Here is a 24,455-nt window from a genome sequence, read left to right as displayed (position 1 = left end):
TCTTTCATTCTCAGCCTTTGTCATTTCTTACTTATCCTGACTTTCAAGATTATAAGTATTAATACTCAGTTTATTGAACAGCTGACCTTACATGCATAAAGCAGGAACTGCCTCCATTTTCTTTCCTGTCACAGCCTCTAAATAACTTACAGGCATACCTTGTTTTATTGTGCTTCCTTTTACTGAGCATTGCAAATATTGCATTATTTACAGATTGAAAATTTGTGGCAACCCTGTGAGGAGAAGGTCTATTGGTACCATTTTCCCAACAGAAAGAATCCCAAGCAGTCTCCACGCTATCATAAAGGAGCCTGACATGGGGCTAGATCCTACGAACCATGGATCAGGACTTGACCCAAAATCAGGAGTAGGACACTCAACTGACTGAGCCACCCAGGTGTCCCTGCAATATTTCAAATTTTCCACTACTATGATATTTGTTATGGTGATTTGTAATTGGCTATTAGAACTTGTAAAAGCTCAGATGATGGTAAGCATTTTTAAAAATTTATTCTCAAGTTAGTTAACATACAGTGTAGTCTGCTATTTTTGATTCTTTGAGGAACCTCCACACTGTTTTCCAGAGTGGCTGCGCCACACTGCATTCCCACCAGCAGTGCATGAGGGTTCCCCTTTCTCCACATCCTCTCCAACATCTCTTGTTTCCTGAGTTGTTAATTTTAGCCACTCTGACTGGTGTGAGGTGGTATCTCAGTGTGGTTTTTATTTGTGTTTTCCTGATGATGAGCGATGTTGAGCATCTTTTCATGTGTCTGTTGGCCATCTGGATGTCTTCTTTGGAAAAGTGTCTATTCATGTCTTCTGCCAACTTCCTCACTGGATTATTTGTTTTTCAGGTGTTGAGTTTGGTAAGTTCTTTATAGATTTTTGGCACTAACACTTTTTCCTATATGTCAATTGCAAATATCTTCTACTATTCCATCAGTTGCCTTTGAGTTTTGTTGATTGTTTCCTTCACTGTGAAGATTTTTTTATCTTTATGAGGTCCCAATAGTTCATTTTTACTTTTATTTCCCTTGCCTTCAGAGACATGTCAAGAAGTTGCTGCAGCCGAGGTCAAAGAGGTTGCTGCCTGTTTTCTCCTGTAGGATTTTGATGGTTTCCTGTCTCACATTTAGGTCTTTCATCCATTTTCAATTTATTTTTGTGTATGGTGTAATAAAGTGGTCCAGTTTCATTCTTCTGCATGTTGCTGTCCAGTTTTCCAAGCACCATTTGCTAAAGAGATTATCTTTTTACCATTGGATACTCTTTCCTGCTCTATTGAAGACTAGTTGGTCATACATTTGTAGGTCCATTTCTGGGTTCTCTATTCTATTCCACACAGATACATAGATTCTATTCCAATAGATCCACAGATCTATTCCATTGATCTATGTGTCTGTTTTTGTGCCAATACCATACTGTCTTGATGATTCCATCTTTGTAATAAAGGCTAAAGCCTGGGATAATGATGCATCCAGCTTTGGTTTTTCTTTTCAACATTACTTTGGCTATTTGGGGTATTTTGTGGTTCCATACAAATTTTAGGATTGTTCTAGCTCTATGAAGAATGCTGGTGTTATTTTCATAGGGATTGCATTGAGTGTGTAGATTGCTTTGGGTAGTGTCAACATTTTAACAATATTTGTTCTTCCAATCTAGGAGCATGGACTGTTTTCCCTTTTCTTTGCGTCTTCTTCAATTTCTTTCACAAGCTTTCTATAGTCTCCAGTGTACAGATCTTTTACCTCTTTGGTTAGGTTTATTCCTAGGTACTTTATGGTTTTTTGATGCAATTGTAAAGGGATCAATTCCCTGATATCTCTTTCTGTTGCTTCATTATTGGTGTATAGAAATGCAACTGATTTCTGTAGATTGATTTTATATCCTGCACCTGTACTGAATTCTTGTATCAGCTCTAGCAGTTTTTTGGTGGAGCCTTTTGGGTTTTCCATGTAGAGTATCATGTCATCTGTGAAGAGTAACAGTTTGACTTCTTCTTTGCCAATTTGGATGCCTTTTATTTTGTTTTGTTGTCTGATTGTTGAGGCTAGGACTTCCAACACTATGTTAAATAACAGTGGTGAGAGTGGACTCCCTGTCATGTTTCTGATCTAGAGAAAGCCCTCAGTTTTTCCTCATTGAGGATGATATCAATGGTGGGCCTTTAATATATGGCTTTTATGATATTAAGGTATATTCCTTCTATCCCAATGTTCTTGAGGGTTTTTATTAAGAATGGATACCGTATTCTGTCAAATGCTTTTTCTTTTTTTAGTGTTTATTTATTCTTGAGAGACAGAAAGCATGAGTGGGGATGGGACCAGAGAGAGAAGGGGACGGAGGATCCAAAGCTGGCTCCACACTGGCAGTGGTGACTCTGATACAGGGCTCCAACTCACGAGCCATGATATCATGACCTGAAGTCGGACATTCAACCAGCTGAGCCATTCAGGCACCCCTCAAATGCTTTTTCTGCATCTATTGACAGGATCATATGGTTCTTATTCCTTCTTCTATTAATGTGACCTATAATGTTGGTTGATTTGTGAATATTGAACCAGTCCTGCAGCCCAGGAACGAATCCCACTTGATCATAGTGAATAATTCTTTTAATGTACTGTTTAATTAGATTTGCTAGTATCTTGTTGAGAATTTCTGCCCAATTCCATCAGGGATATTGGGCTTTCATTATTCTTTTTAGTGGGGTCTTGTCTGGTTTCGGAATCAAGGTAATTCTCGCTTCATAGAATGAGTCTTGAAGCTTTCCTTCCATTTCCACTTTCTGGAACAGCTTGAGAAGAATAGGTATTAACTCTGCTTTAAATGTCTGGTAGAATTCAATCTGGTCCAGTAATCTTATTTTGGGGGACAATTTTTGATTACCAATTCAATTTCTTCACTGGTTATGGGTCTGTTCAAATGTTCTATTTCTTTCTGTTTGAGGTTTGATGGTTTGTGACTATCTAGGAATTTGTCTGTTCTTCAATATTGTCCAGTTTTTTTGGCATATAATTTTTCATAGTATTCTCTCATAATTGTTTGTATTTCTGTGGTATTGGTTGTGATCTCTCCTATTTCATTCATGACTTTACCTATTTGGGTCCTTTATTTTTCTTTTGGAAAAGTCTGGCTAGGGGTGTGCCTGGGTGACTCACTCAGTTAAGCATCCAACTTTGGCTCAGGTCATGATCTCATGGTTCATGGGTTTAAGCCCTGCATTGGGCTCTGTGCTGATAGATCAGATCCTGGAGCCTGCTTCAGATTCTGTGTCTCCCTCTCTCTCTGCTCTCTCTGTCTCTCTCTGTTTCTCAAAAATGAATAAACATTAAATTTCTTTTAATTAAAAAAAAGTCTGGCTAGGGGTTTATCAATTTTGTTTATTCTTTCCAAAAAAACAACTCTTAGATTCATTGATCTGTTGTACTAATTTTTTATTATATACTGTTTATTTCTGCTCTAATCTTTATTATGTGTCTTATTCTACTGACTTTGGGGTTTCTTTGCTGCTGACTTTCTATCTCCTTTAGGCGTAAGATTAGGTTGTGTATTCAGGACCTTTCTTGCCTCTTGAGATAGGCCTCAGTTGCAATGTATTTTCCTCTTAGGATTGCCTTTGTTGCATCCCAAAGGGTTTGGACTGTTGTTTTTTCATTTTCATTTGTCTCTATATATTTTTAAATTTCTTCTTTAATTTCCTGGTTGACCCATTCTTTCTTTAGTAGGATGTTTTTTAACATCTGTGTATTTTGGGGCTTGTCAAATTTTTTCTTGTGGTTGATTTCAAGTTTCATAGCATTGTGACTGATAATATGCATGGTATGATCTCAAGCTTTTTATATTTGTTGAGGATTGTTTTGTGAACCAGTATGTGATCTATGTTGGAGAATGTTCCATGTGCACTCACAAAGAGTATGTATTCTGCTGCTTTAGGATGAAAAGTCTGAATATATCTGTTACATCCCTCTGGTCCAATGTGTCATTCAGAGCTATTGTTTCCTTATTGATTTTGTGCCTAGACGATATGTCCATTGTGTAAGTAGAGTATTAAAATCCCCTACAATTACAGTATTATTATCTATACATTTGTTTGTATTTATGATTAATTGATTTATAAACTTGTGTGTTCCACATTGGGAGCAGAAAAATTTACAATTGTTAGCTCTCCTTGATGGGTAGACCCCTTACTTATGATATAATTCCCTTCTTCATCTCTTATTACAGTCTTTGTTTTAAAATCTAGTTTGTTGGCTTTAGCCTCTACTACAAAGCTGCAATCATCATTGACACAAAAACAAACACATTAATCAATGAAATAGAATAGAGAACCCAGAATTGGACCCTCAAATATATGGCCAACTAATCTTCAATAAAGCAGAAAAGAGTATCCAATGGGAAAAAGACAATCTCTTTAGCAAATGATGCTTTGAGAACTGGACAGCAACATGCAGAAGGATGAAACTGGACCACTTTCTTATACTATACACAAAAATAAATTGAAAATGGGTAAAGGACCTAAATGTGAGACAGGAAACCATCAAAATCCTACAGAAGAAAACAGGCAACAACCTCTTTGAACTCAGACACAGCAATTTCTTGCTCAACATGTCTCCAAGGCAAAGGAATTAAAAGCAAAAATGAACTATTGGGACATCATCAACATAAAAAGCTTCTTCACAGTAAAGGAAACAATCAAAAAAACTAAAGGCAACTGATAGAATGGGAAAAGATATTTGCAAATCACATACTGGATAAAGAGTTAGTATCCAAAATCTATAAGGAATTTACCAAACTCAACACCCGAAAAACAAATAATCCAGTGAAGAAATGGGAAGAAGACATGAATAGATAGACACTTTTCCAAAGAAGACCTCTAGATGACCAATAGACACATGAAAAGATGCTCAACATCATTCATCATCAGGGAAATACAAATCAAAACCACACTGAGATACCACCTCACACTGGTCAGAGTGGCTAAAATTAATAACTCAGGAAACAACAGATGCTGGTGAGGATGTGGAGAAACAGGAAACCTCTTGCACTGTTGGAGGGAATGCAAACTGGTGCAGCTGCTCTGGAAAACAGTGTGCAGGTTCCTCAAAAAAATTAAAAATAGAACTACCCTATAAACCAGCAATAGCACTACTAGGAATTTATCCAAAGGATACAGGAGTGCTGATTCATAGGGGCACATGTGCCCCAATGCTTATAGCAGTGTTATCAACAACAGCTAAATTATGGAAAAAGCCTAAATGTCCATCAACTGATGAATGGATAAAGAAGATATGGTTTATATATATACAATGGAATACTATTTGGCAATGAGAAAGAATGAAATCCTTCCATATGCAGCAACATGGATGGAACTGGAGCATATTATGCTAAGTGAAATAAGTCAGTCAAAGAAAAACAGATATGATACATTTTCACTCATATGTGGAACTTGAGAAATTTAACAGAAGACCATGGGGGAAGGGAAGGAGAAAAAATAGTTACAAACAGAGAGGGAGGGATGCAAACCATAAGAGATTCTTAAATACAGAGAACAAACTGAGGTTTGATGGGGGGGAGATGGAAAAATGAGTGATGGGCATTGAGGAGAGCACTTGTTGGGATGAGTGCTAGGTGTTGTATGTAAGCCATGAATCACAGAAATCTACCCCCAAAAACAAAAGCACACTGTATACACTGTACATTAACTAATTTGTCAATAAATTACATTTTAAAAATAGTAATAAATAGGGGCGCCTGGGTGGCTTGGTCGGTTAAGCATCCGACTTCAGCTCAGGTCACGATCTCGCGGTCCATGAGTTCAAGCCCCGCATCGGGCTCTGTGCTGACAGCTCAGAGCCTGGAGCCTGTTTCAGATTCTGTGTCTCCCTCTCCCTCTGCCCCTCCCCTGTTCATGCTCTGTCTCTCTCTGTCTCAAAAATAAATAAACGTTAAAAAAAATTATTTTAAATAGTAATAAATAAATAAATAAATAAATAAATAAAATCTAGTTTGTCTGATATAAGTATGGCTACTCCAGCTTTCTTTTGACATCCAGTAGCATGACAGATGGTTCTCACTTTCAATCTGCAGGTGTCCTTAGGTCTCAAATGAGTCTCTTGTAGGCAGAATATAGATGGATTTTGTTCTTTTTTCAATCCATTCTGATACTCTATGTCTTTTTATTGGGACATTTAGTCCACTTACATTCAGAGTGATGATTGAAAGATATGGATTTAGTGCCATTGTATTATCTGTAAGTTTCATATTGTGGTGATGTCTCCGGTCCTTTGTAGTCTTTGCTGCTACTTCCCATTCAGAGTCCGCCTTAGGATTTTCTGCAGGGCTGGTTTAGTGGTCATGAACTCCTTTAGTTTTTGTTTGTCTGGAAAAGCCTTTCTCTCTCCTTTTATTCTGGACAGACTTTCTGGATAAAGGATTCTTGGCTGAATATTTTTCCTATTCAGCACATTGAATATTTCCAGCCACTTCCTTCTGACCTGCCAAGTTTCAGTGGACAGGTCTGCTACTAACATCATGTGTCTACCCTTGTAGTAGACACATAAAGTACACAAAAGTACCTTTTGTGTCTAGCTGTTTTCAGAACTCTCCTTCAAATCTTTGTATTTTGTAAGTTTCACTATGATATGTCATGGCGTTGACCTGGTTTGTTAGTTTGAAGGGAGTTCTCTGTGCCTCTTGAACTTGTATGCCTGTTTCCTTCCCCAGATTAGGGAAGCTCTCAGCTATACTTTGCTGAAATAAACCTTCTGCCCCTTTTTCTCACTCTTTTTCTCCTGAGACTCCTATGATTTGGATATTTTTTAGTTTCTTGGAATCACTTAATTCTCCTAGTCTCCCCTCATGTTCTAGTAATTTCCTTTCCCTCTTTTTTTCTGTAAGTTTATCTTCTACTTAACCTATTCTCTCCTCCGCTTCTTCCATCTTCGCAGTCACTGTATCATTTGTTTTGCATCTCAGTTATAGCATTTTTAAATTTATCCTGACTAGTTCCTAGGTCTTTGATGTCTGCAGAAAGGTTTTCCCTGGTGTCTTGTGTGCTTTTTTCAAGCCCAGCTAGTAGTCTTATGACTGTTATTCTAAATTGTTGTCAGATATATTGTTTATATCTGTTTTGAGCAAATCTCTGGCTGTCATTTCTTCCTGAATTTTCTTTTGAGGAGAGTTCTTCTGTTTCATTATTTTGGCTAGGTTTCTGTCTTTTACATGTTTTAATAGCTTGTTATATGTCCCGTACCTGGAAGTACTACTATATTAAGTAGGGGTCATACACTATCCAGGGCCTGGCACTTCAGGAATTTTTTGGTGTGTTGCATACACTCTATTGTGGCATTTTGGCTGCTCTATCCCACTGGTCAGTCCTCTTCAAAGCTCCTCCTTTCTTGTAGTGGTGGAGTTTTTGGACCTTCAACCAGTTGTGCTTTGATTTGTTCATTGAAGTAGCCCTATAAAAAAAGGAAAGGGTGTGGGGGGGAAGCCTGATCCCACACAAAGAGAAAAATGAAAAGGGAGAAAAGAAGACTAAACAGTATAAGTCTTAATCCAGAGAAAGAGAAAATAAAGAAAAAGAAGATATTGGAAAGGTGTAAAAAGAGTGAAAATGCCTGACTAAACAGCAAAAAACAAAAAAAAACAAAAAAAAAAAAAATATATATATATATATATATATATATATATATGAATTGACCAAAAACAAATCAGAAACTATGAGCCTGATTCCAAAAGAAAAAAAAGAAGATGGTAGAGAGAATAGAAGAACAAACAGACAAACCAACAGACAGAGAGACAAACAGACAAAAACAAAGAACAGTTGTCTGGTTGTGCCTTGGACCAGTGGCTATGCTGACCTGGAGGAGAGGTTGGCTGCGTTGGCTCAGTCTAGCTCCAGTAGAAAAGCAGTTGCCAGGCATGGAGGAGCGGGGTTTGGTGTAAGCCCGCCTCCACTGGTGGACTGCAGTGCTGCTTCCCTGAAGTCCCTCCATGTTGGTGTTTGGGAGAAAAATGGCCAACACTCCGATCTCTCCCCCAACCGGGTGTCTCAAACCATGCTACTTAGGCAGCCATCACAGAATAGCAGTTAGCTTGCCCTGCTCCACAGTTCTCCTGCGCCTTCTAGGCACTCGACTGGGATTCAAACCCTGATGTCTTAAACGGTCCTGCACTGTGGGGACCCTGTCCAGCTGTAGGGCCCCTCAGCCCTGCTGATAAAAGGTCTTTGGCTGCCACCAAAGGGTCTTTTGTCCTGGGGAGGCAATAAATCCTCTTCCCACAGTACTGGAAGAAAGGGACTATTCTCTCCCAGTGAGCCCCTGAGATTGCTACAGCACCCTGGGCTGGCTCCTTCTCCCGCCAGGCGTGCACACACAGCCGGCTCCAGTCCAGAGAAAGTCGGGCACTTTCATACCTCCAAGTTTCAGCTCCTAAGGCTGTTTGCAAAATGGAAACCGGCACTCTCCATATTTCTCATTCCCCAGTCCATGGTCTGGAGAGGTTTTCCTCTAATGCTAAGTAGATACTGAATCCTTCTCTCTTTCTCTCCCTTTTGTCTGTTCACAAAAGGGGCTCCCTCCCCACCTTGCCTATGCCATTTTATCTCCCCCAATTAATATACACATACCTCGATCCCTCCAATGTCTCCCTCCACCTGCGGAGATCCTTCTGCCACTCCGCAGGTTGATTTCCTGGGTGTTCCAAGTGATCTGACCTCAATACAGCCGTGTTTGAGGGACAAGGGAAATCCAGGTTCCCCTACTTCTCAGCCATCTTTGATGGTTAGCATTTTTAAGCAATAAAGTATTTGTTAATTAAGATATACACATTGTTTTTGTAGACATAATACTATTGCACACTTTATTAGACTACAGTATAGTGTAGTCATAACTTTTATTTTCACTGTGATACCAAAAACTCATTTGAGTTGCTTTATTGAGATACCTGCTTTCTTGTGGTGGTCTGGAACCTAATCAGAAAATCTCTGAGATATCGTTCTATATAGATTTGTCCTTTTACTCTGACTCAGGTGGAGCCCATAGCTCTCTCCTATCTCCAGGTGTAAATCTACTTAGAGTCAATCGAGAATGTGAGAAAGCCAGCCTCACACCCAGCCTCAGCCAACCTGAGGCAGTGGGTGGTGGTAGAGGGGCCCTTCTCCTTTGCCTGCTCCTAGCTGCCTGCACAGTTGGGGTAGTGGAGTGTGGCTTGGAGCCATGGCCAACCTATTTTATCTCTCTAGGGCCTCCCAGGTAAGGAGCTGCCCCACCCCCACAGTTCCAGGTGTGGGACACAAACAGGCAATGGCCTCCTCTAGCCCTTTACAAAATAAAACTGGCCCTCACAGCTGGGAGCTGCCCACCCACCCCAGCCCAGTGGGAAGCTCTCCCATGGGCTAGGTAGCCCTGTGCGCATGCTTTGACAAGTGGACCCAGCCCCACCATACCTGCAGCCCTTTACTGGTTCAGGTGGGCCAGGCAGTGACAATCCCCTACTCAGCTCCAGAGAGGCACACTCATGGGCAGGTACCTCTCCCCATCCCCGCACACCTACTGTGCCGACGTTCTATATTCACAGGAACACAGCAGCGGAGCAGCTTGAGCCAAAGATGCTGATGACAGCAAACTCCCAAGCATCAAAGCAGATGCCATGCAGAGCTAGGACCTGAGAAGGCAGTCTCAGACAAGTGGCAGGGCTATATACCACACTTGTATGTATTTCTGTGATCTTTGCCTTTTTCAACATTAGACCACTGGTACTGCGTGGGTCCTGGTTAAGCAGGACTTCTTGCCTGTAGGGACCAGGATACCCAGATCTGTAGGGTAACCAGTATGTCCCTACATGGGTATGAATAGACACTTATAGCACACTTTTATACCTATTTATTGTTTTACTTTGGTAAATATTTAAGGGTTTATCAAAAGTTTTTTTAATGTAAATCAAGATTTTTCTAACGTGAAAAAAATATTGAAATGATTCACTTGACATTTATAGGAATAAAGCATATTTCAAGATACATATATATAAGCATATAAGGATACAGCATGTGCTTTTTAAAATCATGGAATACTTTTAATGCCTTAAAATAATATAATAAATTCCAAGTTCATGCTAAAAACTCTTTTCTATTTTTGTAATCTTTTGGAGTTATGTTAGCTACATTTTAGAAAGAGCATTCATTTGAAACAGGCCAGGAAAGTGATCTAATGACAGAAAGATTCTTGCATTCCTTGTATAATATCTGAAAATTTCCCACAAAAAATAGGGGAACTACACTCATAAAACACAATATGTGTGGCTTCCACATTTACCAGATAAAACTATTATAAACTCACCTCTGCTCTGTGAGGAATGAACCAAAATCCTGGTCCACAGAAGCCAAGCAGCTCTGCCCAGTTGCCCTGCTGGAGTAGGGGGATGTGGGGTCTACCCTGTTGACTCCCTGCAGTAGCCTGTGGTTGCTGGTGGCAGGTACCGCCAGCCCTGGCCTTCCCAGACCAGCACACATAGGAGCAGATGACTGATGTAGCTCCATCTCCAGCACACCAGAGGTCAGCCCACCATCTTTGTTCTCTAGATGCATGTTCCGTTGTCACTCTTCTCACCAGGTCAGCCAGAAAGAAACCACTGTTGATGAAAAGCAAACTGGAAATATTGTTTGCACTTTGGGGAATCCATATGGAATCCATGCAGTCTCTCTCTGAAGCATTAGTTAAGTTGTAATATGTGTGCAGTACGAAATGCTATTCAACTAAAATGCTCTATAAGGATATTGATTGATATGGGGGAAAATTAAGGATACAGAAAAAACATTTATAAACTATGATATTTTTCTTGATATAAATATATACATAGCATTTTCATAGAACAGAAGACCAAAAAGACCCAGTCTCTGAAACATGAGTACCTCTGGATGGTGGGGGCTTTCTCCTTTGTTCCTGTCTATGCTATGGTTTTATGGGTTTTGCATCTAACAAATTAATACCTTTGTAATGAGAAAATAATACCTACTATGAAAATGAAAACAACTGCTTATTGAAAGTAAAATTAAAAGGTTATGATGTCCTACTCTTGGATTATATTTCTAACCATTACAATTTTATTCTTTTACATTTGCTAGCATCCCATAACCCCAGAAATAACCTTCGATTTGCAGCAGAATGGTTTGCTTTCAATAGTTGCTTTGAACCCAACACTCGTTGTGAGCTTTGGTTGAGCAGGATTTGCAACACTGAGAAGCAATGTACATGACTATGGGTTCAATGGGTACAATACATGGATTCACCACTCCTTGTGACTCACTCATCAGTAAGAAGAAGGTGGAGTGTTGGTAGAATATGCCTGTATCAAAAAGTAAAGTAAATGCATTTACATTAGTTTAATGCAATGTTTCCATTGTCTGGTAAAAACAAAGTCCACATGCATGTATGAACTGCAAAATACAAATTGTACAACTTTCCTGATTCCACCTACAAGTTAAATGCTCTCATATTTGCATTTAAAATGATACTTCAAAATAAAGATCAGGGATGACATTCATGCTAATAATTTAGGTTTTTAATTTGTCCTTCCTTAGAATAATGACATTTTAAAATACTGTGACAAGTCAAGAAAAAGAGTGTGGAAGAAAGGAAAAAGCTTTACATTTTAATACTCTTAACATCACTTTTTTCCCGTTTTTTAAAAAAGGAGCCCTACATTTTCATTTGCATGGGGCTCCAGAAATTATGTAGTTAGTCCTACCAAGAGTTTGGAAATGTATCCTCCTTGTTCTCCACTGCAATCTTCTCCCATCCCTAAAGTATTCCAGCTGCTTTAGAACATGTCATTGGAATGCCCCACCAACCCCTTACTGAAACAACTAATATCTTCCTGGTCATATCTCTTCATTCTTTGAAGATCTGAATCATAGCTTGTGGTCTTGTTCTACCTTTGTCATATTTTGGTTTCAACATCTACAGAGATGATGCTTCCCACCCCCTGGACTCTCAGTTATGTGATCACCTCAATGGCAGGGAGCTTCTCTGCTTCTTCATCAGCCAAACACCCCCTGTCCCCACTCCTCTTCCCAGCAAACCCTCTCCTCCTACTTGCCCCAACTCATTCTGTCAAGCTCACCTGATGTGTGAGTTTTCTATTGCTGCATAACAAATTACTACAAAATTGGTAAGCTTAAAACAACACATGTTTATAAGCTCAGGGTTTCTGTGGGTCAGGTGTTGGGGCAGGCTTAGCTGGGTCATTTGCTAAGAATCTCAAGGTGTCATCAGGCTTTTTTTCTTATCTAGAGGCTCAACGAGGGAAGAATCTGCTTCCAAGATGACTCAATGTTGGCAGAATTCACTTCCTGGTCCTACAGGACTGGGGCCCTGGCTTCTTGATAGCTGTTGACTAGAGACCACACACTAAGCTCTCAGAAGCCACCCTCACCTTCTACAGGTTCCTGCAGTTCCTTGCCATGTGGACTCGTCCAACTGCTCACTTCATCAAGCAACCATGAGAGTCTCCAGAGTGAATCCACTGGCAAGGCAAAATTTTACATAATGTAACAAAAACAGGAGTGACATCCCATCAACTGCCTTTGCCATATCCTACTGGTTGGAAGCCAGGCACAAGGCCTACCTTTAACTCAGGGGAGGGAATCACACAAGGACATGACCACCAGGCAGTAGGGATCATGGGGGCTACCCTGGGGTTTGTCTGCCACCCATGGCAAAACTCCCAACATTGGCTTTCCTGCCCTGTGCCAGCATCTAAGCAGCTGAATGTAGCCATAGAGAACCCTCTGTGGTTCTGACAGTCTTACATGACTTCTGTGTGCAGTGTTCCCACTGGGTCCTAAAACTGCCCAACAATTTTAACACATCTCCCAAGGCAATTTTCATTCCTGTTCTCCTCCATCTCCCTCCTTAAACTCCCATACACCCTCCCTCCTTTTCAACCTCAGCTGCTGCCTTTGCCTCTTCCTTCCTTCACTGACTGAATCAACCAGGGTCCAAGAAGGAACTAGAAGCTGAAGACGTAACCGTGGAAACTGGTTACACAAGAGATGGACATGCTGTGACACTCACCAAAGGCTAACAATTAGCAACAGTGGGAAAATTTCCACCCCACCATAGCTGAGAGCAGAGGAAGAAGTGAGTGCAGAAACCATGGTGGGCCTTTCTGAAAGAAGGTGGAGTGCCAGAAGAGATGCCTCCCAAAGCAGAGTGGAGTGGTAAGAAGTACCAGCTTACCTCTCCCCATCCCTCAATCTCCCAGCAGAGCTTCCTATTGGCCAAACTCAGCAGGAAGATGCTGACCTGGGAGCCCAAGCAGGAGCCAGACACTGAGATTCAAAGCAGAGAACAGTGAAGGTGATGAATGTCTCCGATAGCAAAAGTCCCAGAATTGGCACACTGACAAAACTAGTAGGAATGAGAATAAAATGTCCAGCCTCCCAAGTACACAACAGTTTGCAACCCTACTGGGTACACTGGAGCCCACCCACTCTCACCTACTCAGTTGTATTGTTACAATTCTCCTCTCCTGAAGAATTCAGGCCAGCATGGAAACATACTGTGATATCTGCCAACACTATAAAGATACATCTCAGGACTACTGCTCCCAGGAAGACAGAGTAGACCTACTTTTCCCTCTTTCTCTTGATAAATACAATGAAAAACCTGACATTTTGTATAAAACAACCATAAGAAGACTCTGAAAGGTAGAGAGAAGAAAGAAAACTGGTTAGGGACCCAAGAAATGACAGAGCAGTGAGGCCCCTGAATTTTTATTTTGCCTCATATATCCCAGAAAGGGTGCTGAAGAAGTTGGCAACCTGGAAAGACCAACAAGCACAAAGCAAAAAAGTCCCAAGAAAAGCATGCTTTTTTTTTTTTAACACTTATTCATTTTTGAGAGACAGAGAGAGAGAGACACAGCATGAGCAGGAAAGGGGCAGAGAGAGGGAGACACAGAATCCGAAGCAGGCTCCAGGCTCTGAGCTGTCAGCAGAGCCCGACGCGGGGCTCAAACTCACGAACTGCGAGATCATGACCTGATGCCAAAGTCGGACGCTCAACAGACTGAGCCACCCAGGCTCCCCTAAAGCCTACTTTTTCTAACCAAAGGAGTAGTTAAGGTGCAGCTTAGCAGGACAGAAAACTTTTAGGCAGTAACTGCTTTACTGGAGCCAAACACTGCAAACCCATATCCACCCAAGACAGCAAAGGCCAAGTGGGGAGTCTAAACCTCCACCCTCCCCAGGCTGAAATAAAGGAGCCAGGCCCCCATCCCTATTGGTGTCAGAGAAGACTTATGGGGATCTGGGATGTTCACCTCTACTGGGTGCTAGGTAGTCCCATCTCCTCCCTACACACCCCTCAACCCCTGTGTAGGCAGAAACCACACACTGGGAACCTAAACTTTACCCCTCCCTGCAATAAAAAGAACCCCTCCCCATCTTTGCTAAGATTTCAGAGGAGGCCAAGTGGAAAGTCAGGACTTTAACCACTGCTTGGCAGTAATGAGGGCACCCCCAATGGTGTCACTAGAAGCCACATAAGAAGTAATATGGTGCTTTACCCCCTTCCAGCCAGGATGGTAGGTGTGGTGTCAGAGGAAGTCAGGCCTTTCTGCTGGTGTGGTGTCAGAGGAAGTCAGCTAAAAGAAACTTTAAATAGGAATACAGAGTTTCATAATACCCAAAATGTTCAATGAAACTCAAAAGGTTTTAATTAAAAAAAATCAACTGTCACAGTGATAACCAGGAAAACCTCAACTTGAAAAAAATAGAAGAAAACATTTAAATAAAAGATGTTAGAATTATCTGACTGAAATTTTTAAAGCAGCCAAAATAAAAACACTTCAACAAGCAATAACAGACACTTGAAGCAAATGGGGGGAAAAGAGAAAATCCCAGCAAAGAAACAGTCTCAGAAAAGAAGAGCCATATAGAAGTGAAAAAAAAAAAAACAATAGAAAAATTACACTCAAAGATGAGCTTAACAAAAAAATGGAGGGGGGGTGGTGAGAAAAGAACTGATGAACTGGAAGACAGAACAACAGAAATACAATCTGATAGAGTTTTAAAAAAATTAACAGAACCTCAGAAACATGTGGGACAATAATAAGATATTTAACATTCATGTAATCAGAATCCCAGAAGAAGAGAAAGACTGTGTAGCTGAAAAAGCATTTAAAGAAATAAGGGCTGAAAACTCCCCAAATTTGGCAAAACACATAAACGTTACAGATCCAAGACACTTAATGATATTAAAAAATGATAAATTCAAAGAAATCCACATCAAGACATAAAATAGACAAACTTCTGAAGACTAAAGAAAAAGAAAAACTCTTGAAACCACTAGCAAATGACAATATACCTAGACAGTAAAAACAATTCAAATGACAGAAGAAGTGGAATATTTTTTGAAGTAATGAAAAAATAAAAACTATTAACCTAGAATCTTCTATCCAGTGAAAATATCCTTCAAGAATGAAGATGAAATCAGACCTTCTTAGATGGACAAAACTGAAAGAACTATCCTAAAAGAATGGCAAAGGGGAGTTATCAAAACATAAAAGGACAGCTAAAGGAAGGAATTCTGGAGCATCAGGAAGGTAAAAAAGAAAAAATGGAAACAAGAAATGGGTAAATACAACATTTTCCTCTCCTCTTGGATCTTCTAAATTATGTTTGATTTTGAAACAAAAATTGTAACACTCTTTGATGTAGTTATAAATCTATGTAGAGGAAATATTTAAGACAACTTTATCACAAATGGAGGAAGTAAAAGGATATAGAGAGGGGTAAGGTTTTTCTAAATTTAACTCAAACTGATAAAATGATAACACTATGACAAGTATTGTATATATAATTTAACACCTAGAGAAACAACTTGAAAAAGCTACAAAAGAGATATATTCAAAAATACAGGAGATAAATCAAAATGGAATTACAAAATAAAACAACCCACATTCCTAACATTAAACTTCCATTGAATATAAATGGTATAAATATAATTAAAAGACAGAGACTGGTAGAGTGGATTATAAAACATGATTCAGCTATGTACAGTCTACAAAAAAATTACTTCAAAAATAATAATATAAGTAGGCTAAAATGTGAAAGAATGGAAAAAGATATTCAAGCATTAATCCAAAGAAAGCACAACTGGCTGTATTGATATAAGATAGACTTCAGAAAAAATATTAGGTGCAAAGAGAGACATTATATAATAATAAGAGTCAATTTACTAAAAAGACATAGAAATCTTAAATATGTATGTACCAAACAACAGAACTGCAAAATATGTGATGCAAAAAACTAATGGAACTGAAAGAAGAAAGACACATGTACAGTTCTATAGTTGGAAATTTCATTTCCCTCTCAGCAATTAATAGAACAACCACACAGAAAATCAGCAAGGATATAGACGCAATGAATAACACCATCAACCAATAGGATCTAATTGACACATATGGAATACTCCACCCAACAACAGCAGAACATACTTTTTAAGTGCCCATAGAACATATACCAATGTATACTACATCTTGGACCATAAAACAAACCTCAGAAAATTTATTTTTTTAATATGATTTATTGCCAAATTGGATAACATACAGTGTGTACAGTGTGCTCTTGGTTTTGGGGGTAGATTCCCATGATTCATTGCTTACATACAACACCCAGTGCTCATGCCAACAAGTGCCCTCCTCAATGCCCATCAGCCATTTTCCCCTCTCCCCCCACCATCAACACGCAGTTTGTTCTCTGTATTTAAGAGTCTCTTATGGTTTGCCTCCCTCCCTCTGTTTTTTCCCCTTCCCTTACCCCATGGTCTTATGCTAAGTTTCTCAAGTTCGACATGAGTGAACACATATGATATCTGTCTTTCTCTGACTGACTTATTTCACTTAGCTTAATACCCTCCAATTCCATCCACGTGGCTGCAAATGGCAGGATTTCATTCTTCCTCATTGACAAGTAGTATTCCATTGTATATATTAACCACATCTTCTTTATCCATTCATCAGTTGATGGACATTTAGGTTTTTTCCATAATTTGGTTATTGTTGATAGCGCTGCTGTAAACATTGGGGTACATGTGCCCCTATGAATCAGCACTCCTGTATCCTTTGGATAAATTCCTAGTAGTTCTATTGCTGGGTCATAGGGTAGCTCTATTTTTAATTTTTTGAGGAACCTCCACACTGTTTTCCAGAGTGGCTGCACCACTTTGCATTGCCACCAACAGTGCAAGACGGTTCCCATTTCTCCACAACCTCGCCAGCATCTATAGTCTGATCCTGTCAATAGATGCAGAAAAAGAATTTGACAAAATACAGCACCCTTTCTTTTCAACTTTTTTTAACATTTATTTTTCAGAGACATAGACAGAGTGTGAGTGGGGGAAGGGCAAAGAGAGAGGGAGACACAGAATCTGAAGCAGGCCCCAGGCTCTGAGCTGTCAGCACAGAGGCTGATGCGGGGCCCAAACCCACAAACCATGAGATCATGACCTGAGCCAAAGTCAGACGCCTAACTGACTGAGCCACCCAGGTACCCCACAGCATCCTTTCTTAATAAAACCCTCAAGAAATTCTGGATAGAAGGAACATACCTAAACATCATAAAAGCCCACAGCTAATATCATCCTCAATGGGGAAAAACTGAGAGCTTTCCCCCTGAGATCAGGAACATGACAGGGATGTCCACTCTCACAACTGTTGTTTAACATAGTGTTGGAAGTCCTAGCATCAGCAATTAGACAACAAAATGAAATAAAAGGCATCAAAATTGGCAAAGAAGATGTCAAACTTTCACTTTCCACAGACAACATGATACTCTACATGGAAGGCCAAAAGGCTACTAGAACTGATACATGAATTCAGCAAAGTCTCAGGGTACAACATCAATATACAGAAATCGGTTGCATTTCTCTACACTAATAATGAAGCACCTGAAAGAAAAATCAAGGAACTGATCCCATTTACAATTGCACCAAGAACATAAAATACCTAGGAATAAATCTAACCAAAGATGTAAAAGATCTGTATGCTGAAAACTATAGAAAACTTATGAAGGAAATTGAAGAAGACAAAGAAACGGAAAAACATTCCATGCTCATGGATTGGAAGAATAAATATTATTAAATGTCAACACTACCCAAATCTATCTACACATTCAATGTGTATCACATTGATTGATTTGTGAATACTGAACCAGCCCTGCAGCCCAGAAATGAATCCCATTTGATTATGGTGGATAATTCTTCTTATATGCTGTTGAATTCAATTTGTAAGTATCTTGTTGAGAACTTTTGCATCCATGTTCATCAGGGATATTGGCCTGTAACTCTCCTTTTTTGTGGGGTCTCTGTCTGGTTTTGGAATCAAGGTAATGCTGGCTTCATAGAATGAGCCAAAGCTTTCCTTCCGTTTCAATTTTTTGGAACAGCTTCAGATGGATAAGTATTAACTTTGCTGTAAATGTCTGGTAGAATTCCCTTGGGAAGCCATCTGGCCCAGGACTCTTATTTGATGGGAGATTGTTGATAACTGATTCAATCTCTTCACTAGTTATGGGTCTGTTCAAATTTTCTATTTCTTCCTGTTTGAGTTTCGGCAATGTGTGGGTGTCTAGGAATTTGTCCATTTCTTCCAGATTGTCCAGTTTGTTGACATATAATTTTTCATAGTATTCTCTGATAACTGTTTGTATTTCTGAGGGATTGGTTGTGATAAGTCCATTTTCATTCATGATTTTATCTATTTGTGTTCTCTCTTTTTTCTTTTTGAGAAGTCTGGCTAGGGGTTTATCAATTTTATTTTTTCAAAAAACAAGCTCTTAGTTTCATTGATCTGTTCTATGGTTTTTTTGGATTCTATATTGTTTATTTCTGCTCTTTATTATTTATCTTCTGCTGGCCTTGGGGTGTCTTTGCTGTTCTGCTCCTAGTTCCTTTAAGTGTGCTGTTAGATTTTGTATTTGGGATTTTTCTTATTTCTTCAGATAGGCCTGGATTGCAATGTATTTTCCTCTTAGGACTGCCTTTGCTGCACCCCAAAGGATTTTGACTGTTGTATTTTCATTTCCATTTGTTTCCATATATTTTTTGAATCTCTTCTTTAATTGCCTGGTTGACTGTTCATTCCTTAGTAGGATGTTCTTTAACCTCCATGCATGTGGAGGTTTTCCACACTTTTTCCTGTTGTTGATTTGAAGTTTCATAGCATTGTGATCTAAAAATGTGCATGGTATGATCTCAATTCTTTTACACTTATTGAGGGCTGTTTTGTGACCTAGTATGTGATCTCTCTTGGAGAATATTCCACGTGCACTTGAGAAGAATGTGTGTTCTGCTGCTTTAGGGTGAAAAGTTCTGAATATATCTGTCAAGTCCATCTGGTCCAGTGCATCATTCAGGATCATTGTTTCTTTATTCATTTTCTGCCTAGATGATCTGTCCATTGTTGTAAGTGTAGTATTAAAATCCCTGCAATTACCACATTCTTACCAATAAGATTGCTTAGGTTTGTGATTGTTTTATATATTGGGGTTCCTCTGAATTGGGTGCATAAACATTTATAATTGTTAGCTCTTCTTGATGAATAGACCCATAATTATGATATAATGCCCTTCATCTCTTGTTACAACTTTTATTTTAAAATCTAGTTTTTCTGATATAAGTATGGCTACTCTAGCTTTCTTTTGACTTACAAGTATCATGATAGATGGTTTTCCATCCCCTCACTTTCTATATAAAGGTGTCCTCAGATCTAAAATGGGTCTCTCATAGACAGAAAATAGATGGGTCTTGTTTTTTTATCCATTCTTATAACCTATGTCTTTTGATAGGAGCATTTAGTCCACTTACATTCAGTGTTATTATTCAAAGATATGGATTTAGAGTCATTGTGTTATCCTGTTGGTTTCATGCTTGTAGTGGTGTCTCTGGTACTTTTTGATCTTTGCAACATTCCACTCACAGAGCCCCCCCTTAGGGTCTGGTTTAGTGGTGATGAACTCCTTCAGTTTTTGTTTGTCTGGGAAAACCTTTAGTTCTCCTTCTATTCTGAATGACAGTGTTGCTTGATAAAGGATTCTTGGCTACATATTTTTCCTATTCAGCACATTGAGTATTTCCTGCCACTCCCTTCTGGCCTGCCAAGTTTCAGTAGATAGGTCTGCTACTACCCTTATGTGTCTACCCTTGTAGGTTAAGGCCTGTTTGTCCCTAGCTGCTTTCAGAATTCTCTCTTTATCTTTCTATTTTGCCAGTTTCAATATGATATGTCGTGCAGAAGATCAATTCAAGTTACCACTGAAGGGAGTTCTCTGTGCCTCCTGGATTTCAATGTCCGTTTCCTTCCCTAAACTGGGGAAGTTCTTGGCTATGATTTGTTCAAGTACACTTTCCGCCCCTTTCTCTCTTTCTTCTTCTGGAACTCCTATGATAACAGATATTATGTTTCATTGAATCACTTAGTTCCCTAATTCTCCCCTCGTGGTCTAGAATTTTTTTCTCTCTCTCAGCTTTCTCAGTATCATCTTTTTCCATAATTTTATTTTCTACTTCACTTTTTCTCTCCTCTGCCTCTTCAATCCTCACTGTCACTATGTCTAGTTTATTTTACACCTCATTTACAGCATTTTTATTCATCATAACTATTTTTTAGTTCCTTGATCTCTGCAGCAATAGATTCTCTGCTGTCTTCTCTCCTTTTTTCAAGCCTAGTAATTAATTTTATTACTATCATTCTAAATTATTGTTCAGTTAGATTGTTTATGTCTGTTTTCATCAATTCTTTAGTTGTCATTTCTTCCTGGAATTTCTTTTGAGGAGAATTCTTCTGTTTCATCATTTTGGCTAGTTTTCTGTCCCTTATGTGTTTTAAAAGCTTGTTATGTGTCCTGCACCTGTGAGCACTACTATATTAAAGAGGGGTCATACACTGTCCAGGGCCTGGCCCTTCAGGAGGTGCTTTTTTGGAGTGTGTTCCTTGCTCTCTGTTGTTGTGACTTTGGTTGCTTTATCTCCCTCCCCATAGTGATGTTTTGGACCTTCCATCAGGTGTGCTTTGATTTGTTCATTGAAGTAGCCCTAGAAAAGAAAACAAACAAAACAAAAAACAACAAAAAACAAATGAACAAAAAACAAACAAGCAAAAAACAAAAACAAAAAACAAAACAAAACAACCAAAAATAGCAGCTACAACAAACCAATGGGAGGGGGGAGTTGAAATAAAAGAAAATTGACCAAGCAGATAAACTATATGGCTTAATCCAGAGAGAGAGAGAGAGAGAGGAAAATAAATAAGGAGATATAGAACAGGTATAAAGAGAATAGATTAAATATGTCTGCTTAAACAAACCAACAATCAGAATAACCAGACTAGAGGGAAGAAATAAGGAAGAAAAAAACATATATATACTATGAATTTTCCAAGAATTAAATCAAAAAATGCAAAACTGCTGGGTGCCTTGGAACTGGTGGCAGTGCTGGTCTGGAGGAGGGGCTGTCTGGTTCATCAGCATCAATACTGCTTCAGTACAGTAGATATGCAGTTACCTGGCATGGAGGGGCATGGTTTGGTGTGCACCAGTCCTGCCTCCAGTGTGGGCCCACTGTCCATTCCCTGAAGCCCCACCTTGTTGGTGATAGGGAGAAAAATGGCAACATCCATGGACTGGGTGTCCCAGACCACTCTGTTCAGGCCGTCCTTGCAGTGCCACAGGTGCAAATGAAGCAGTTTGTCCCACTCCACCAACTCCTGAACCTCCTTGGCTCTTGGCTGGGATTTAAACCCCGATATCTTAAAGGGTCCCCCTGTGCACCCTAGTTTCAGGGAAGTGCCGCTCCATGCCATCAATGTATGGCCTCTGGCTGGTGGGTGCAGGCAGTCTTTGTCCCTTGAACAGTTATATACCTTCTTCCTACAGCACTCCAGGGAGGGTATTGCTTTCTCCCACTGTGGACTGCACCTCTGAACTAGTTACTGAACCAGGAGCTGGCTCCCCTCCTCCGCAGGTGCACAAACGGGGCAGCTGGCACCAGTCCAGAGAAAGCCCCACAGTTAGTAACTGGATCTTTCTCCATCCCAGTCTGTGGTTTTTCTCTTGTCCAGATATTGTCCTTCCACAGCCTCTATTTCTCTTTCCTTTGTCTCTCTGCAGAAGAGGAATCCCTCCCATCAGTGCCTATGCCATCCATTTTATCTCTCCCAGTTCACAATCATGCACCTATGGCCTGCCAGGTTGTCCCCGCGTGTCCCTGGAGACATCTCTGTCACTCTGCAGCCTGGACTCTTGGAATTCAGAGTCCTTTGGCCTCCACATTGCTGTGTTTGAGGGATGAGGTAAATTCAGATCCCCCTACTTCTCTGCCATGTTGGATCTCCCAACCCAAACCTCAGAAAATTTAAAAGAATTGAAAACACACAGTGTGTTCTGTAGCCATGATCAAATCAGAGATTAATAACAGAAAGACAAGCAGAAAATCTGCATACCTGAAAATTAAACAACACACTTCTAAATAACCCAGAAGTCAAAGAGGAAGTTTCAAGGGAAATAAAAATTGTACTGAACTAAACAAAATTAAAATATAACATTTCAAAATCTGTGGAATAAAGCTAAGCAGTGATGAGAGGGAAGTTTACAGCATTAAATGTTCATTCTGGAAAGAAGAAAAGGTCTCAAATCAATAATCTAAACTCTCATCAAATTAACTAATTCCCATCTTAGTAACCTAGAAAAAGAAGAGCAAAATAAACCAAAGAAAGCAGAAGTAAGAAAACAATAAATATAAGAGTAAAAATCAATGAACTAGAAAACAGAAAAACAACAGAGAAAATCAATGAAACAAAGAACCTGTTCTTTTAAAACATCAATAGAGGGGTGTCTGGGTGGCTCAGTTGGTTAAGCATCTGACTTCAGCTCAGGTCATGATCTCATAGTCTGTGAGTTCAAGCCCTGCATCAGGCTCTGTGCTGACAGCTCAGAGCCTGAAGACTGCTTCAGATTCTGTGTCTCCCTCTCTCTCTGCCTCTCTCCCATGTGCATTTTCTATCTCTCTCTCTCTCAAAAATAAACATTAAAAAAAAATTTAAACATCCATAGAATTGACAAACACCTCTACTATGACTGACAAAGAAAAAAAGAATAGAAATTACCAATGTCTGGAATTAAATGGGGAACATCACTACAGACATTACAGACATGAAAAGGATAATAATGGAACATTATGAACAACTCTGCACACATAAATTTGGCATCTTAGATGAAAGGGACCAATTTATCAAAAAGCACAAATGAGTACAATTCACCCAATATAAAATAGATAATTTGAATAATGCTACAACTACTAAGTAGATTGTGAATTTTTGAATTCCCAAAATACAAATCTCTAGGGCCAGATTATTTCACTGCAAACTTCTAACAAACATTGAAAGAAGAATAACACCAATTCTACCCAATCTCTTCTAGAAAATAGAAGATGAGGTTGGTAATAGGGAAGAGTTCCCAATTAATTTTATGAAGTTACTGTTGCCCTTATACCAAAATCAGACAGAGACAAGAAGATGAGGTACACTTCCCAATTAATTTTATGAGGTTAGTGTTATCCTTATACCAAAATCAGAGGCAGTATGAGAAGGAAAAGAAAAGAAAAGAAAAGAAAAGAAAAGAAAAGAAAAGAGAAAAGAAAGAAGCAAAGAAGGAAAGAAATAGGGGCGCCTGGGTGGCGCAGTCGGTTAAGTGTCCGACTTCAGCCAGGTCACGATCTCGCGGTCCGTGAGTTCGAGCCCCGCGTCAGGCTCTGGGCTGATGGCTCGGAGCCTGGAGCCTGTTTCCGATTCTGTGTCTCCCTCTCTCTCTGCCCCTCCCCCGTTCATGCTCTGTCTCTCTCTGTCCCAAAAATAAATTAAAAAAAAAAAAAAAAAAGAAGGAAAGAAATAAAGAGGAAGGAAGGAAATAAGGAAGGAAGGAAGGAAGAAACTGTGAGAGAGGGAGAGAGGGGGAAGGGGGTGGGAGGGGAAGGAAGGAAGGAGAAAGAAAGAAAGAAAGAAAGAAAGAGAAAGAAAAGAAAAGAAAGAGAAAGAAGAAGGCAGGAAAAGAAAGAAAGAAAGAAAGAAAGAAAGAAGAGAAAGAAGGAGGGAGAGAGGGAGGGAGAAGAGAGGGAGGGAGGGAGTGAATGTGGCACAAAAATAGTTAAATATTAGCAAAGGAAATTCAACAATATATAATATACACTATGACCAAGTAGAATTTATTCCAGAGATGCAAAACTAGTTAAGGATTCACAAATTGATCAATGTTAACTATACACTTACCATATGAATCAATAATTCTACTTCTAGGTAGATAACCAAGAGAAATGGGGCACATGCCCACAAAAAAACACGTACATATTTATAGGAGCATTATTCATAACCCTCAAAAAGTAAAAACAACCCAAATG

General features: G+C 39.5%; 1 protein-coding gene across 1 annotated transcript in view; it reads right to left on the bottom strand.

The window, feature by feature from the left end:
* The window catches only part of OCA2 (OCA2 melanosomal transmembrane protein), a 481,450-nt gene extending 470,843 nt beyond the window's left edge, over nt 1-10,607 (bottom strand). Inside the window, exon 1 of the mRNA XM_049614148.1 lies at nt 10,344-10,607. Coding sequence (XP_049470105.1) covers nt 10,344-10,591 — 248 coding nt within the window. The 5' untranslated portion in view covers nt 10,592-10,607. The remainder of the gene's footprint in view (nt 1-10,343) is intronic.
* Nucleotides 10,608-24,455: the final 13,848 nt, after the last annotated feature.

The sequence above is a fragment of the Panthera uncia genome, assembly GCF_023721935.1.
Source record: "Panthera uncia isolate 11264 chromosome B3 unlocalized genomic scaffold, Puncia_PCG_1.0 HiC_scaffold_1, whole genome shotgun sequence".
Lineage (NCBI taxonomy): Eukaryota > Metazoa > Chordata > Mammalia > Carnivora > Felidae > Panthera > Panthera uncia.
This window is presented reverse-complemented; position numbering and strand designations above follow the sequence as displayed.